The sequence below is a fragment of the Neodiprion lecontei genome, chromosome 4 (assembly GCF_021901455.1).
Source record: "Neodiprion lecontei isolate iyNeoLeco1 chromosome 4, iyNeoLeco1.1, whole genome shotgun sequence".
Classification (NCBI taxonomy): Eukaryota; Metazoa; Arthropoda; class Insecta; order Hymenoptera; family Diprionidae; genus Neodiprion; species Neodiprion lecontei.
This window is the reverse complement of record NC_060263.1, coordinates 22892792-22907861: the sequence shown is the minus strand read 5'-3', so window position 1 is coordinate 22907861 and position 15070 is coordinate 22892792. Positions and strand designations below refer to the sequence as shown.

General features: G+C 35.2%; 2 protein-coding genes across 2 annotated transcripts; both read right to left on the bottom strand.

Moving 5' to 3' along the window:
• Positions 1-220: 220 nt before the first annotated feature.
• LOC107226229 (succinate--CoA ligase [ADP-forming] subunit beta, mitochondrial-like) lies at positions 221-6239 on the bottom strand. Its single transcript, XM_015666971.2, has 7 exons — positions 6183-6239; positions 5321-5571; positions 3932-4094; positions 3459-3726; positions 2021-2325; positions 683-802; positions 221-421 (listed from the first exon to the last, which is right to left on the bottom strand). Exons 1-7 carry the CDS (start codon positions 6237-6239, stop codon positions 221-223), a joined length of 1365 nt encoding a protein of 454 aa, XP_015522457.2.
• Positions 6240-8210: 1971 nt separating this feature from the next.
• LOC107226250 (putative uncharacterized protein DDB_G0286901) lies at positions 8211-15070 on the bottom strand. The gene is made up of 5 exons (XM_015667004.2): positions 14910-15070; positions 12619-13238; positions 11272-11438; positions 10576-10759; positions 8211-10026 (listed from the first exon to the last, which is right to left on the bottom strand). The coding sequence occupies exons 1-5, from the start codon at positions 14944-14946 to the stop codon at positions 9829-9831; spliced, it is 1206 nt and encodes a 401-aa protein (XP_015522490.1). The 5' UTR covers positions 14947-15070; the 3' UTR covers positions 8211-9828.

Below are 15070 nucleotides of genomic sequence, written 5' to 3'. Positions count from 1 at the left end.
ACGACTCTAAAGGTGCGTAACTAATTTTATCAAATTATGCGTGCTTGCTGAAATAAAGCACCACCAATGAAAAACCTGCCACACTCTTCCACGCATACAGTTAGGCCAACAGTATAGAAAACAATATGCTTGATAAACGAACAGATATCGCGCTTGGGTCGGCGAAGTGTTTTAAATTATCTCTCTTTTGGCCAAGAATATGGAAAGTATTTCTATTATTTTATTGACACTTTTTTCTACCGGAGCTTTTGTCTTCATCTTGTACCTCCATTTTAAGCTTCACATTAATGGATCTTGCCAATTTTACAATCTTCGACATTGTGACAACGGTATAAGCTGCAGCTGAAAGGTCGTCATTTGAAACTATCTTAGCATCTTTTTCTGCCGCCATTAGAGCCTTTGCCTCTTTGACATTAGTTCCCTGGAAAGAATTACATTTTAAATATATATTTGATTTGAATGACTAATTTTCTTTGAAATATAATAGTTACAAAGTATCCCACATTGTTTTCAAGTTATTTGAATCTATATCTCCGTTTCTACGCAACGATTTTTGTCGTTGGGTCTCCAACGACCTCGGTATGGTATCAGAGTTATACACAAGTGTGCAGCGTAAGAGTTAGGATACTCCCGAGTCATAGTGTATTAATTTGCGATATTACACTACGCGATATGATCTTACCTGTAATCTTACTACTATGGGAATATCAATTTTGAGGTCGGTTGATGCAGCAATAAGTCCCTGAGCCACAATATCGCATTTCATGATTCCTCCGAATATATTCACTAAAATCGCATCTACCTGAACAGTCAATGGTGAATGTATTCTTTAACATTAGAGTCTACATTTTATAGCTATTTTATTACGTAATTGGTAAATGAGATTAAAAATATCAACACACAATCTAATTTTAGGGAATGGCACAAAAAAGTGAATTATCACTGATTTGGCGAAGTTTGTGTTCATTTTCAGAAATTTAGTGAACTTTCATTGGTTGCAATCGTAGATATATTTCCCTCCATATTGTATTTTTTACATTTGTTATATTAGTTTTATTAACATAGTAGACTTCAACATTACCCACCACTGAAATTGTATCTCTATTTTGTATTTATGCTGAATGGGTGAAGATATTTATTTAATTTTTTTTTTTTTTTTGCATACCACTTTAGGTACAAAGTGATGTCTCGTATCAAAAATAATTTTTGGTCCATTTTCTATTCAAATTTATGATTCTCAAACGAAACAACTTTTTGCTAAATCCCTCTTTGCGAATGTTCGATATACAATATGGAATAGGGGCAAAAATCGGTTAGCAATAATACTAAATTTCATTGAGAAACATAGATTTTTATAAAAATATCAAGTCGAAGCTTCCCTTTTCACACTTATAGGCGGCTTAGTTTCAACGGTATAACTTCTACCTCATAAGTTCACATTCAAGTACTAATGGTAATAATGAGTGACCATTGAATAGTTTTTACAAAAATGTGTTATACATGAGATTTATCTATTTGCGCTAATCTTACTCCGCGTCATTTCATCCAGTCAATGGTTGAAAATTAATGAAGAAAGTTCAAATTGTCTAGCACAACATGGAATGACTTCTATGTTCGTTATCTCTTCTTCTTGAATATCACTAATTATTTTATATGATTTTTTCAAATCAACTAGAGTGTTTGTTTTTTCAATCATTTTCTTGTTCCTTTTCATCTGCATTACACGAGGAATTTAAAATATCAGGTGATAATACCGCGCAGTTATATAGTTCTGGTGCCTTAAATATGAAAGTTATTCCGAGGCTATTTGGCGTTTAAAAATCAGATAGCCTTAATATTTCCGCTGCCTTCAAGTACTCTCGACCATAGAAATAACAGTTCTCTTGCTTTAGAGCCAAACTCTGGGGGTCAATGATCGTAAAGTGAAAACAGCCTGAGGCGACTAGATTTCAGGTCCACGCATTGCTTACCAAAAACTTGTTGATAACATGAGCAAATTAGGAAACGTTTCGTTACGTACTTTCGGATCAGAAGTAATGATCTTGAAAGCCTCCTTGACCGTTTCTAAGGTTGCACCACCACCAAGGTCAAGGAAATTGGCTGGGTCTCCTCCGTTTAACTTAATGATATCCATTGTAGCCATAGCCAATCCAGCCCCATTCACCATGCAACCAATATTGCCATCAAGAGCGATGTAGTTCAAATCGTACTTAGCAGCGGCAACCTCTCTTGGATCTTCTTGGGTCCAATCTCGAAGCGCAAATAATTCCTTTTGTCGGAATTCTGCATTGTCATCAAATCTGCATTTGCAATCTAGCGCAACGTCTGAAAATATTCATTTTAGCAACATCTACGTCGGAAGTTGGATTTCCAAAGCGTGCGTGAAGCGCCCCATTTCCCAACAGTGCGGTCAAGCGACTTTGGCGCATACGCATAATTGTAATGTTATAATTTACATACTAGGATTTCTGTGGCGCATGCGCACTGTCGAATAACTCAACTTTACTCTTTGTCACATGGAGCGTAAGTCAGCTCACCTGAACTTTACGCACTATCAATGGCACGACCAGTGCTTCTCGAATTAAAATGCCACGCAGTTTATGTGAACGAGTATGGCTTGCGGCACAAGCTGAATTCCGAACTTGTTGCACAATATGCTACGCTCTACTTTAGTGCCTCTAGAATTTTATAATTTATCGAATTCCAATTAAACTTGGAAAGTTTGGGAGTCACATGCATACAGTAGAAATTTGTTCGAATTTTCAGGATCCACTCATGTAGTATTCATACGTAATGACATTGAATTTGAAGTTATTTGACCGTTTCATTTTTGAGAAATTTTCAGTCAAACATCGGCTCTTATACACGGGCTGTTCAAATCAAGAATGTAGTAAACACGGTGAAACAGTTTCTAATCAACTGCATAAAAAAAAAAAAAACTGTCTCAAACAAGCCTGCATAAGATAATATTTTGAACATTAAAGGCTCACAAGGTATTATGTCACATATAAGTTACACCTGAAGTGATATATCAGGGTGGCCACCCGTCTGGAAAACCGGGAAATGTACGGGAAATCCGTGATCGGAATTGAGTGGCCACCCTGTATATGTTGGCACATCAGTTTACGAAGCTGTTACGAACAGAAGCATCTGGATATTGATAACCACGCAAGGGATGAGCTGAATGTTAAAATCAGCGTTGTAAAAAATGTCAAAGATTGAAATTACGTAGCGGTCTCGAAAGCCACAGAGCTGATATGATCGAATAAGATGACTAGAGGTGAGTTGCTTTGATTTCATATTGATACGTAAGTTTTGTTAAAACATTTAAAATTTTACACAAAACAGATACTTCTGAAGAACACTTTAATAACCAAGAAATGGTTTCATTCTCGTAAGAAACTTTCACCAGAACATAAAGAGATTATGTAGCCTAGTTTACTTGATTGTGTATTTACAATTTCCGGTTACCATATCTTCAGCGAATGGATTGATTTCAAGGAGGAGCGCGTCCTTTGCAAGAAACAACTCATACAGATTGCATATAATCTCGGCCATCTCATTCTTAACTGTTTCGAGACCCATTTTTACAGCAATACGCTCTGCTTGTTCTCCGGAAATTCCTTCCTCTATATCAATGGGTTCGTACGTTATAGCATTCGGGTTTGTCGCAGCTACTTCTTCGATGTCGACACCTCCCTGACTCGAAGCAATCACTACTGGGCCCTATGCGTAGAATTGTAAAATTTAAAATATTCTGACCCGCATTTTTATTTTTTGTGTCAATCAGAACAAGTATTCACTCGGAAATACTACAATCTGTATCAAAATGGCTTCCATCAAAGTAATCGTAAACTAAAGTACATGTTTTAATGAGATGTTTCGAGTGTATTCACGCTTGTTTAAGAAGAAATCATAATTTTGTACTAACACCAAAGGTTCGCTCGAGTAAAACGGCTAAATAAAATTCTCTGCGAGGATACATTCGTGTCGTTACCATCACGGCATTGCATATTCGTCCATCGGCACCCGTTTGTTTTGTAACAAGTAATTTACCCAGCATTTTATTTGCAAGATCTTTTGCCTCCTCTGGCCTGAAAAAAATTGAATTTTCATTAAATATCATGCTATATGCATCACTTTGTCGCGATATTCATTTTTCAAAGATTTCAATTTCCAATCAATCTGACATTGCTCGTAGGATTGATTGTTTCTGCCAAGGCACTTCAGCGTCATTACGATAATCGTACATTCTTTTTGGTTTTTCGCAGAAAATGTCCTTGATTTTTCTTAGGGCTAGGTACACACGCATATTTTTCGCTACTTTCAAGGAGATTATCAGACCTCCGCATCACGGATTTTGCTAAAACTTTTAGAGATGCTATCTTGCCCTAATATATAAAGCTTCTGGTGTATGGTTCCATCCGTTGGGCAGTTCTTCATTCCGATTCAAATCGATTATATTAGCAATTCGATCGTAAAATGTCCTAATAAGAGAAACCCATTATTTATTTTTTTTTTTGCTTTAAATATTAATTTTCATTGTCCGTTCAGGAAGTTTCGATGACGGGTTCTTACAGATTGGAGTGTAACGGATATATTATTATCTTAACTCCATAGTTAAGCATAAACTGCGAATTTTTCACAACCTGATTTATTCACAATCGCAAAAAGTAAAGCCCAATGGCTGAAACTAGATATCAGAAGTTTTATATTTTGGGCCAAGCATTTTTATAGGAAATAAAAAGCTAAACTGCTTCATGAACTAAAAACTATATTATTTTGGAAAATAATTGGAATAGATAAAATTGAATTTGTATGGGTTTGGATAGAAATAATTGATTCATTATACGGCTATTCACTTCACGGCCAACTTTTCCGGAACGTATCTAGGCCGTAATGCGAGGTATGGCAGGAAGAATAAACTCGCCTTCATACACTATCAAAATGTGATAAACGCGCGACAAATTTGTTTCGCTCGCAGAGGGCGCCACCAGCAACCGAAGTTATAGACCTGAAAATCGGAGCGCGAGAAATCAGTTCGCCACAAACACCCGAAGTGACGAGTTCTCCGGAACAATTCAAAATCTCTGTGAACAAACCGATGGTCTGTACAAATCTCCAATTAATGCTCGTTACTATACAACTCATCCTCTCACATTCTAAACACGAGTTGAACTACGGTACTTGTAAACTGTTTGCTGTATGGATGAGTTAGAGTTTAAATTATGGTGCTGCGTATTTTTGCTACGATTACACCTCTATACAATGAAATTGCATAAAATCGTGTTGACGTTTGAAAAAAAACTATCAGTCTCACGTTTCACACATCTTGACACCGCCGATGTTGGATCCTTTAAAAAATCCCTTCCCTCGACCTCCGGCAAGGACTTGAGCTTTCAAAACGATATCCTGTGTATTCAGATCGCTGGCATATTTAGAAGCTTCATCGGGTGTTTTGGCTACTCCGAATTTCGGAGTGGGAATACCACCTTCCTTAAGTAATTTGTATGCCACGTGCTCGTGCACGTTCAAACTTCTTACCGGTGGTCGCATCAGACATGTTGGGATCTAAGTTAAATGCAAAACGTGATGAATGCACATACTATAAATGTGCGAGTCGTCTGATTTTTCGTCTCGGATCGCACGGGGTAACCAGACAGGTTTGAAACTCTGGATCTCGAGGTTTTGAGTATCCAAAATACCCTGGGAATACGGTTAGTCGATTTATGTAGACAGATTCGTGAGCGTATGTCTCCCGACTTTAATGCGAATGCACCCGAGAAGGATTATTAAACATGAACCCTGGTAAATAAGGCTGAAATTGATGAAATAACATCACACTTGTAAATACTGGTATAAAAAGTATTGTGTCTCCTAGAATAAAGCGAATAGGTATAAGTATACGTCAGTCGAGTTTTTTTTTCTGTTCTAATAATAATAAAAATAAAAATTTTTCGCTACTTTTTTCCTGGGTTGTATACAAGCTATCAGCATTTAAAAATAGAGGGCCTAGAATAGAATTAATCATCCGACCGATCAGTACTGGAAACCTGTCGAATTGGAAGCTTGTTTGATATTCGAAAGCTTGCGCTAGCGGAAACATCAATCTTTAAAAATCATGTAACTTCTCTGTTATAGGACGAAAAACTATATTAACATTCCGCTATCTGAAAACATACCTTGAGTCTACCTGGATGCGTGAAGATCCGTGACAAGAAGGGAACTCGTGGCAACATTGTATAATAAATGTGATTTACGGCACCTAAGAAGGTAAAAATCTTTCAACTTCAGTTTCACGATAGAACCGTAGCAAACAGTTTTGTTTTTAATTCCCTCTTCAATTTTCGAAACAGTCGGTGCGCATTGTACTGGCTAAATCTAGACAGAATTTCGAAACTACGTTATAATTGTCGAAAAACAAGTTATTGTCAAGTCTCTCCATGGGTTTTATCTATTTTTCATTTCAAGTATTATATCTTAAACACAAAATCATCACTTTCGTACATCCGAATTTTTTTTTTACACATGAAAATATAAACCAATATGACATAAACAAAACTTTTCATGACGGAAATTACCAAGACGGAAGTATACAGATCACGCTCGACGATGCAATGCTTATTAACAATAAGTGCACTTCAAGTGACTTATTTTACGACATCGTTGGTCCGTTCAGTTTGACCGGGGTTATAATCGGATTAATATCTTCCACAGTCATTACAGTACATTTTATGGAACTGCTCGGCCGAAATAATATAAAACCTATATATGTCACTTCTGTAGTGATAAAAACGGTTTTTCTAGTTTAGAAATATTTCCATTGCGGATAATTATGTTATTAACATTAAAAATTATATAAGGTTGAGTGCAGCAACTACAGTCAATTGAGACGTAGCGTTACGGATTTGCGTATCCCACAAGGTATTCAGTAACAACACGGATAAGATTTCAGCAATTTTACAGGACCTTTCAAGGCCTGAAAATTGCACTCTCCACGATTTATTTGTCGTATAATTTTTTCTTATGGGGCGAAGTCAACAAAATTTTGTTCGATTTCAACAAAAATTTGCCAATTATACATCGCAATTCTGAACAAAAACAATGAAATACATTTTCATTTGACGTAGAAATAAAGAAATAACATGCTTTCTCCGAATTTACTGTTGCCTTTACACCATTGCCCGCATTACGTTGCGATGACCTCTGACTGTTTTTTTGTATATTGTTGTAAATTATAGAAAAAAAACGTGCATTCTGAAAAAATAAGAAAAATAAAAATTCATTATTCCGCGCGCTCTGAAAAACCACTTGCGGTGACCATTCTATTAGTTTTTGCACAACACGTAGCGAAACAATTTTTTAAATTTTTTCACTTTTCAATAATCTAATCAGTTTTCATTTATACTTCCAAAATTGATCTTTTGTTTGCAGAAAAATTTGATTATTTTTTCATTAAAAATTATCATTATTATTGTTCGTAAAAATCATCAATTTTGCTATACTTCAGATTATCCATTTTCAAATGCTTCAATATATAATGTGTTCATGATGATAATCCATAGTAATTATTTTTACTATCACTCAATTTTTAATTGTTAAAGTTTAGGCCAAAACACCTTCCTAGCGTTTGTGATGAAATACAAATTTATAGCAAAATAAAATTGGTTGTCTGTAAATTCGGTTTACGGACGATAGTTTTACGTGATATCGTCATAAAGAAACATTGATAAAAAATTGCAAACTTTTATGAATTGAATTGAATTATTATCACTGAATTATCATTATTTTGTATAATACAAAGGAGTTAATTGAAGAACTATTGGAATTGCTAGCTCTGACGTCACGCGAGAAGAGTGATAAATGTGTACAAGCCGACGCTTGGGCCGATCGTGCCTCTCTATCGCTTGTTCCGCGCTCTCGCTTGCACGCTCAGGCTCAGGCGGAAGGTGACACTTTTTCGTGCGTGCAGCCGGTGTACATCGATTTATAAGACGTTATCACTTCAAAAATATAAGAAGTTTTGTACTTAAATATTTGTAGATTCACATTTTGGAGGTTTGAAGAGTATTCGTCAATTTTTTTAAAAAGATCTCTTAATGCGATTTAACACGGTGAAAACTGTACGTGCACGTTTTTGTTCCAGTGTGAACGCCAAAGCAGTGAAATTACAGTATGACCGTACAGGGTTAGAAAATTCTTAACTAAAAAAAAAACAACATATTCAGGTTTATTTATTACGTGGGGACTGTATTTTCGTGATCTGTTATGAAGTTTCTTAGAAATTTTACTTTATATATTACACTTCAACTTCTATGAAACGATATTCGTATGATTTCTAATATTATGTGAGTACTAGGGATTATAGTTAAAGAATAATAATTACTGTTATTATACAGATAAAACACTCCTTACAAAGGTATCACACAGGTTAACAGTTAATATACATATAAGAGAAATGTTAAACTAAACGAAGCACTCAATGTGCAAACTACTGAATAAATATTTCACCCTGTTCACTATTCTCAAATATTTGTCTCTGTCCGCAAAACTTAGCAGCTTTAAGTAAAGCGTGTTTCTGTTTCAACTGTACAATATACAGTTAAGCTGCCTATTTACATCTGAAGACATTAAAGAATGACTATGTGAATTGCAGTCACGATGTATGTCGTGATGCATAACTCTGTGTACGAACTAAATATTTTTTGACTTAATCAGAATGATTAACAGAGAAAATGTTTATTCTTAAATTTCTCGGTATATTTCCATAAATTCGGTATGGCCTGAAATAACTATGAAAGCAAAATGAACGAAATAACAAAATAAATTATACAAGACTTTTGTACCTCATCTACACATTGCTGTATGTAACTCAAGTAACGGGTATAATATGCATCAAAAACACTACTCGGAACTGCTTTGCTTCATTTATAACAATTTTCATACTTTTATCGTCTATAGAATTCTAATATTTTACAAACTCATTGAATGACATTTTATTAGAGTATTCAGAATATTGTTTCCATAATTTGAAAGTATTCAAAGAAATTTTGAATATTGGTTAATGAAAGTAATTCATTCTTATGGGCACTTCTTATACTTTTCTCTTAAGTATTCTCCAGAGTGACAGTAAAAGTGGCAATATTGAAGTATTGTAATTCAATAAAAGGGTCATCTAGAAAATGTAACTTGAATTCAAATTCTTATTGCACGTAATTCGTGGGAGATTTGAAAACCGTTCAATAAATATAAAATTCAATAGTACTATCATCAGAAATTAAAATTACTATGAAAGTTGTGCAAAAGTTATTTTATCACTTTCAAATTTCTATTACATGAAGCCATCTACAAGTTCCTAACTATTTCTGATCCCAGAGAATCATGCCGTAACAGCATACGTATACGTTCTTGTGCACAGTAGAAATACCAATAAATCACCAATCCAATAGAGAAACAATACAAGGTTTGATTTTTTTTACGAATAGAATTAATGTAAAACGTAGAACAAAAAATAATTTTTTTTTATCAATAATAATTATGAAGTCAACGAAAATAGTACTTTCCAAGTCATTTTTTCTGTTTGAGAGGTCAGTCATATATAGTAAAGATTTACAGTTATTGAGATGTAGATATCTTAATGTCGATAGAAACGGTGTGCAGTCATGAACATTCACACCTTCAATTGATTTACCACCTCGTGATAGACAAACACATACGTCTAAAATCTCATTAGTTGGGCATAATCTGCCAAATCAATCAGTTACCCCGTTTTCATCTAGAATGACAGTCTTAGATTATCGACGGGTCTATGATAATCACTTTTTGACCTTAGAAACTGAATCTATCGTTAAGTGTCCTTCCGGTTACACCAAGGTTCCCAGACAAACTGTACATAACTTCACTGAAGGTACGATCATCGACATCAGTTCCTGGGTCAGCGATAGGGATGTTGCGATTACGAGAGCGGGAACGTGATCTGGAGCGGGAACGCCTCTGTTGCTGGGCAAAAAGTGGACCTCGGCCAACCTAAAATTCATTACTTGGCTTGATGTTTTTCATAGCTTTTCTAATAAATTAATACATAGTAAATGCACCGTAACCTGTATTTATCACAAATCTTATTATGTCTTTGTGTAAAAAAAACAAATATCAATGGCGAAAAGTCATATTAGTAGCTGGAACTTTTCTTTTTGCATATGTACCTTAGATGGGTAATTAGAGGATTTCGTGATTTTGAAAATTAGTAATGAGACCGAGAATCAGAGCCAGCGTCTGTGAGAGCTTTATTGCAGATTCGCACTGCTGAATTACTAAAATAAGATTAACTTCGCTTTAGGAATTTTTTTTTTAATCTTATTTTTATGGTTAATGGTAATGAATAGTTTTTAAAATTTGCACATTATTTCATCATCTTACAATATACATAGACTGAGATCATATTCCGCAAGTTCTTGCTTGATACGTAAACGAACTACTTTTAATTAAAAAGTTTTGATATTGTACTTCACTCGCACTTAACTCGCAACATAAACTTTTTATTCTAGTTTAACATTTTAATTAAGAGAAAAAGTTTACCATGTTCAAGCTTTGCATGCTTTGCCTGAATGGAGAGCGTCCCCGAGGTAATTGGCGCAGGTTGCTTACATTTCCGCCCTGGTTTCGAGACAGACTCATTGATCGTTGACGAATTTCACGCACGTAGTCATTTCCAAGAGTGCACATGAAATTAACATTCTGACCAGTGTTCATCCGTGGGGTACTGCAATAACAACATCACTTGTTTTCAATAATTATAATAAGAACAGTACAGACCAGGGACACGACTTGATATAGGTAAGAATTATTTTCGGTTGACAATCCATTTGTAATAATAGTCAGTAATTGAAACCGAGGTATCTTTATATCAAAATTGGCATGTAGAACTTTATGTAAATTAACAAAATGGGCAGAACAGTCTGTGTAAAGCCCATCCCGGGGCAACAATGTACCAAACGTATACATTTTTTTTAAAGATCCGTTCATCAATTGTTCTTCTGAATTATCTCATATCGATCAGCATTACAGTTTATTTTGTAATATTTAAAACTTATGAAAAAAAAACATCTTCCAAATTAGAATCATAGTTGTAAAACATACTTATGAGGTGTGAAAAATGATAGAATAACAGTATATGCGTTAATGCAACTTGGCAAGAATCGAAATGACTGAAAGTATGTTCTCAAAATTTGGAATTTATCCTGTAAATCGTCAATTTAAATAAACAAATCATACTTCATCCTCATTAGTTTCTGTAGGTACTGAGCCCGTCGTTGGGCACGTACTATCTGGTCAGAGCGTAAGCCTCCAGTGTTGTAGCGTCGTTGAGATGTAAGTATTTGTTGGCGTCGCTCCAATGCTCTCTGCTGAAGTGTCGTCAGGGATTTACCAACTTGCGGCAGCTGCAAATAGAAAAGAAATATGAGAATGAACTCTGTAACGTTATTTTAATATACTAAACACATAGACAGAAAAGGGACGAATATAAATGAAATGGCAGAGAAGGTAAAAGAGAAGCATGAAAGAGGGGATTTAATCAGAAAGGAGACGAGCAAGAGTATGAAATGTAATGAAAAGAGAGACTGTGTTTATGTTGAATACAATTGTCTGATTGGGAATTTTCAGGGAAAAAAATCTGCTTTTCATATCTGCATAAAGTAGAGCATTGAAAAATAATTTGGTCATATTTTGTCATTTCTATTAAAAATTACAATCGAGTAACTTTTTTTCAACCTATTGTACCTGCTTTTATTTGTTTCAAAAGAAAGAAAAAATACACCCAAATTATTGTCCCCCAAACTACTGAAATGAAAAGTAAAGAAATTTCCTGGAACTTCCCTAATTTTTCTAAAGTTGGAAATAGCAAAATCAACGCGCGCCTATGTTCCAAAGTTTTAAATTAAACTTCCCCATGAAATAGAAATTTCTCATGTTGTTGTAATGATGCATTTTTAGAAAAAACTAGGTATTTCGCAACTTTACAAAATTTATGTTAGTAGCCAGAGTTGGGACATTTTAAACTTTTAAAAAATTGAATAATGCAGTTCAGTTTTACTATCATAAATCTTTAAATATGTCATTGAGTTGTCATATTAAATTACAAAGTTCAACCTTATACTATTGTGGGTGTGTTACAATTAAATTATTCAGGCACATTCTCAAGGAACAAATAATTTTCTTTTGATCTCATTCATGAAGCTAAATGTAATGTTATTTGATGCTTTGGATGAGTGATGTATTCTTGACTGGGAGAAAAAAGGCATTGTTTCGGCTTCGTTCTGAAAACGGTGATGTTTCATAAGCTTTTTTTTTTTTTTTTCAGAATTTTGAGGTTTCAACACATTTACGGAAAATGAACAAATTATGTGCACCAAGTTGCTTTTCAGGTGACAAGCTAATGGTAAGATATTTATTAGAAATTTTTGGTTGCATCAATAGCTTTGGCGAAGTTACACATAGCGCTTATTGATAGCACTGAATAAAAATGAATGGAATAATTATGCGCAGGGGTGAGGAAAAAAAGATCACAACACCCAAACGTATTGAATAATTTATATTAATAAAGTACTGAAAAGTACTCACTCTGAATTCATTTGGATGATTCAATCTCTGATTTTGACGTTGCAGGAGTACTTGTTTAGCTCGTTTCACACGATTCCGATAAGCAGCCTGTGCGGGGCTCTGGTATCCCAATCTGTTATGCACGGAGGTGGGATCTCTCAAATTAGGCAAACTGTTTGTTCTTTTCAACAGATTTTTGTTGTTGTTGTTGTTATTGTTTCCAGTATAAAATCCTCTCTGAGTGAAAGTTAAATTTGTGCGGCTCCTGCTGCGGTTTAGTCCAGCCCTGCCGCCTCGACCTCGACGCGACATCAAGCCACCTCTGGTAGTATTATTTGGCCCGCCGCGTTTTACGTTCAAGTTTAAATTGCTTCTCGATCTGACCAGGCCACCATTTTTGTTGTAACGTCGTTTAACATAGCCACCTTGGACGATATTCTGATTCTGATTGCGATTTAGACGCCATGACTGACTTGCTTTTGCAGGAGTACCGTTTTGATTGGCATTCCTCGCGCCACGGCCTCTGAAACCACCTCGGCCCCGCACGTTACCTGCGCGATTGCGTTTGATATTGCCTTTTTTATTCGGAGGTGTTGTCTTTTTATTCTTTTTATCCTTTTTCTCCATCTTTATGATCTCATCTTAAAAGGAAGAAAATTCGCAAGTTTTAGTGAGCGTACGGCCTCAACTGCGAGTTATACACAAATTTTCATAGATTATAGAGTAACAAAAATACGATATTTCTCTCCTTTTCATGTGACAACGATGATTCTCAATAATTTTCCTTTTCTGGTGTTTTTCTTTCTTATTTTCTCATATTATTAATTTATACATCCCCAGTTCTGAATATACTTTTCCTCATGGATATGGTTAATAATTTCCTTTTTGCATCGGCTTAACAAAATCAAGGAAAATGTTTATTTTCTCAAATTCTATCTTCTGATCGCCCAGTTAGTGAATTTCAAACACATGTTGACACAGTCCTTGAAACCAGATATGTTGAATACAGACGAATCTTGTTTAAACTTTCCAATGGATAAGCTGTTTTAAAAGGTATGACACTGCAATTATTTTTTTACTTTGTTGAAATTTTCAATTTGCGTCAACCATACATTGTATATTATCCAATAGTGCTTATATAAGGGATTAGCAACAGAATTGACCAATACAAAAATAACTAAATACATAAAATATTACAAATTTTTCCCTCCAAGAAAAATAATTGTGTATAAAAAAATAAGAAATGAATTCTTCCACAGATCAAAATTACTTTATAAAATTTGGTTTGCAGCTTGATTTTCCTTGTATTTCAAATTTTATAAAATTTTGTTTCTAGTCTCTTATGTTTTCATCAACAGTTTAAGTTGGCATACTGACGGTTTTTCATACAGAAAAAATATCAATGATGTGTGACGCACAATATTGCAAAAATGTAATATTGGGAAAAAAAATCCCAGGAATCTTCCTTTCTGCTTGATGGTCCTTTCAAAATATCAGGATGATCAAAGATGATGTGAGTCTTTGTTGAATAATGTCAATCAAGCATATCTTTACGTTGATATTAAATTCTTGGTCTGTGAAGAACTCGATGCCTAGTCTCGGCTTGCTGAGCAATAGGGTTTCTCTGTATCAAGGCGATAAGATACACAGTCAAAAGTTCACATTCTGAACACAGTGAGTAGGGATATTATCCGTGTAGTTGCCACCCGTCTGCATCTTCTTACGTGACGAAAGGAATGAATATTTCCGTGTGATCAATCCTTTTAATTACCACATACAGACATAAGCTGCAGAGGGGGTGCTTATTAGGATATTGTTTGACGCTTTCCCCACCTCCCTCGACCGTAAGGGCAGCAGAGGACAAGGGAAATTATCCATTCAGACCAGACTGTTCCAGAATCATATTATTTGGGAGATATTATCGTACTAAATTGGCAACAGTTTAGTTGCGAGCCTCCTACGCGAAGCAAAGTAGATGTATGTGTGTACGATTCGTACACGCATATGGACTGATGGTTCTTCTTATTCATAGAGAAGAGCAAGCATGAGTCAGAAAAGGGCGTCATCGTATCATATGACCCAAAAAGAACTTTTTCACAAGTTTGTGTCATTTTTGCCGATTATGTTGTGAACATTCGATTTTTTTACTAATCATCTCGCTGTCGGAAGGCATTGAGTACGTAATGACTGCGCAGGGGTAAAACAAACACGGAAATATTGCGGCGCCATTTTATACAAGCTGGCAAGAAATGCAGCCGTACGCTCACAAGGTATCGTGAAATTTTCTACATTTCTGTAGACTGGCCACTTACCGAGGGACATGTTCACTTTCGCGTCAATCTCGGACATGTTTATTTTTGTACTCGGAAACACGCGGAATAACGATAACGATAACTACGTTACATTTATCTTTCTGCCGAACTTATCACAAACAAGGCTCCGGATACAAATCTTGAACCACTAACTGTGAATT

Excerpts from the sequence above, each read along its gene's own strand:
- LOC107226229 (XM_015666971.2), bottom strand. The coding sequence starts at position 6,239 with ATGTTGCCACGAGTTCCCTTCTTGTCACGGATCTTCACGCATCCAGGT. Across the intron at positions 5,572-6,182 it reads CGCATCCAGGTAGACTCAAG|ATCCCAACATGTCTGATGCG; the intron begins GTATGTTTTCAG and ends CATTTAACTTAG. Across the intron at positions 4,095-5,320 it reads GGTGTCAAGATGTGTGAAAC|GCCAGAGGAGGCAAAAGATC; the intron begins GTGAGACTGATA and ends AATTTTTTTCAG.
- LOC107226250 (XM_015667004.2), bottom strand. The coding sequence starts at position 14,946 with ATGTCCGAGATTGACGCGAAAGTGAACATGTCCCTCG. Across the intron at positions 11,439-12,618 it reads ATCATCCAAATGAATTCAGA|CTGCCGCAAGTTGGTAAATC; the intron begins GTGAGTACTTTT and ends TTCTATTTGCAG. Across the intron at positions 10,027-10,575 it reads GCATGCAAAGCTTGAACATG|GTTGGCCGAGGTCCACTTTT; the intron begins GTAAACTTTTTC and ends AATGAATTTTAG.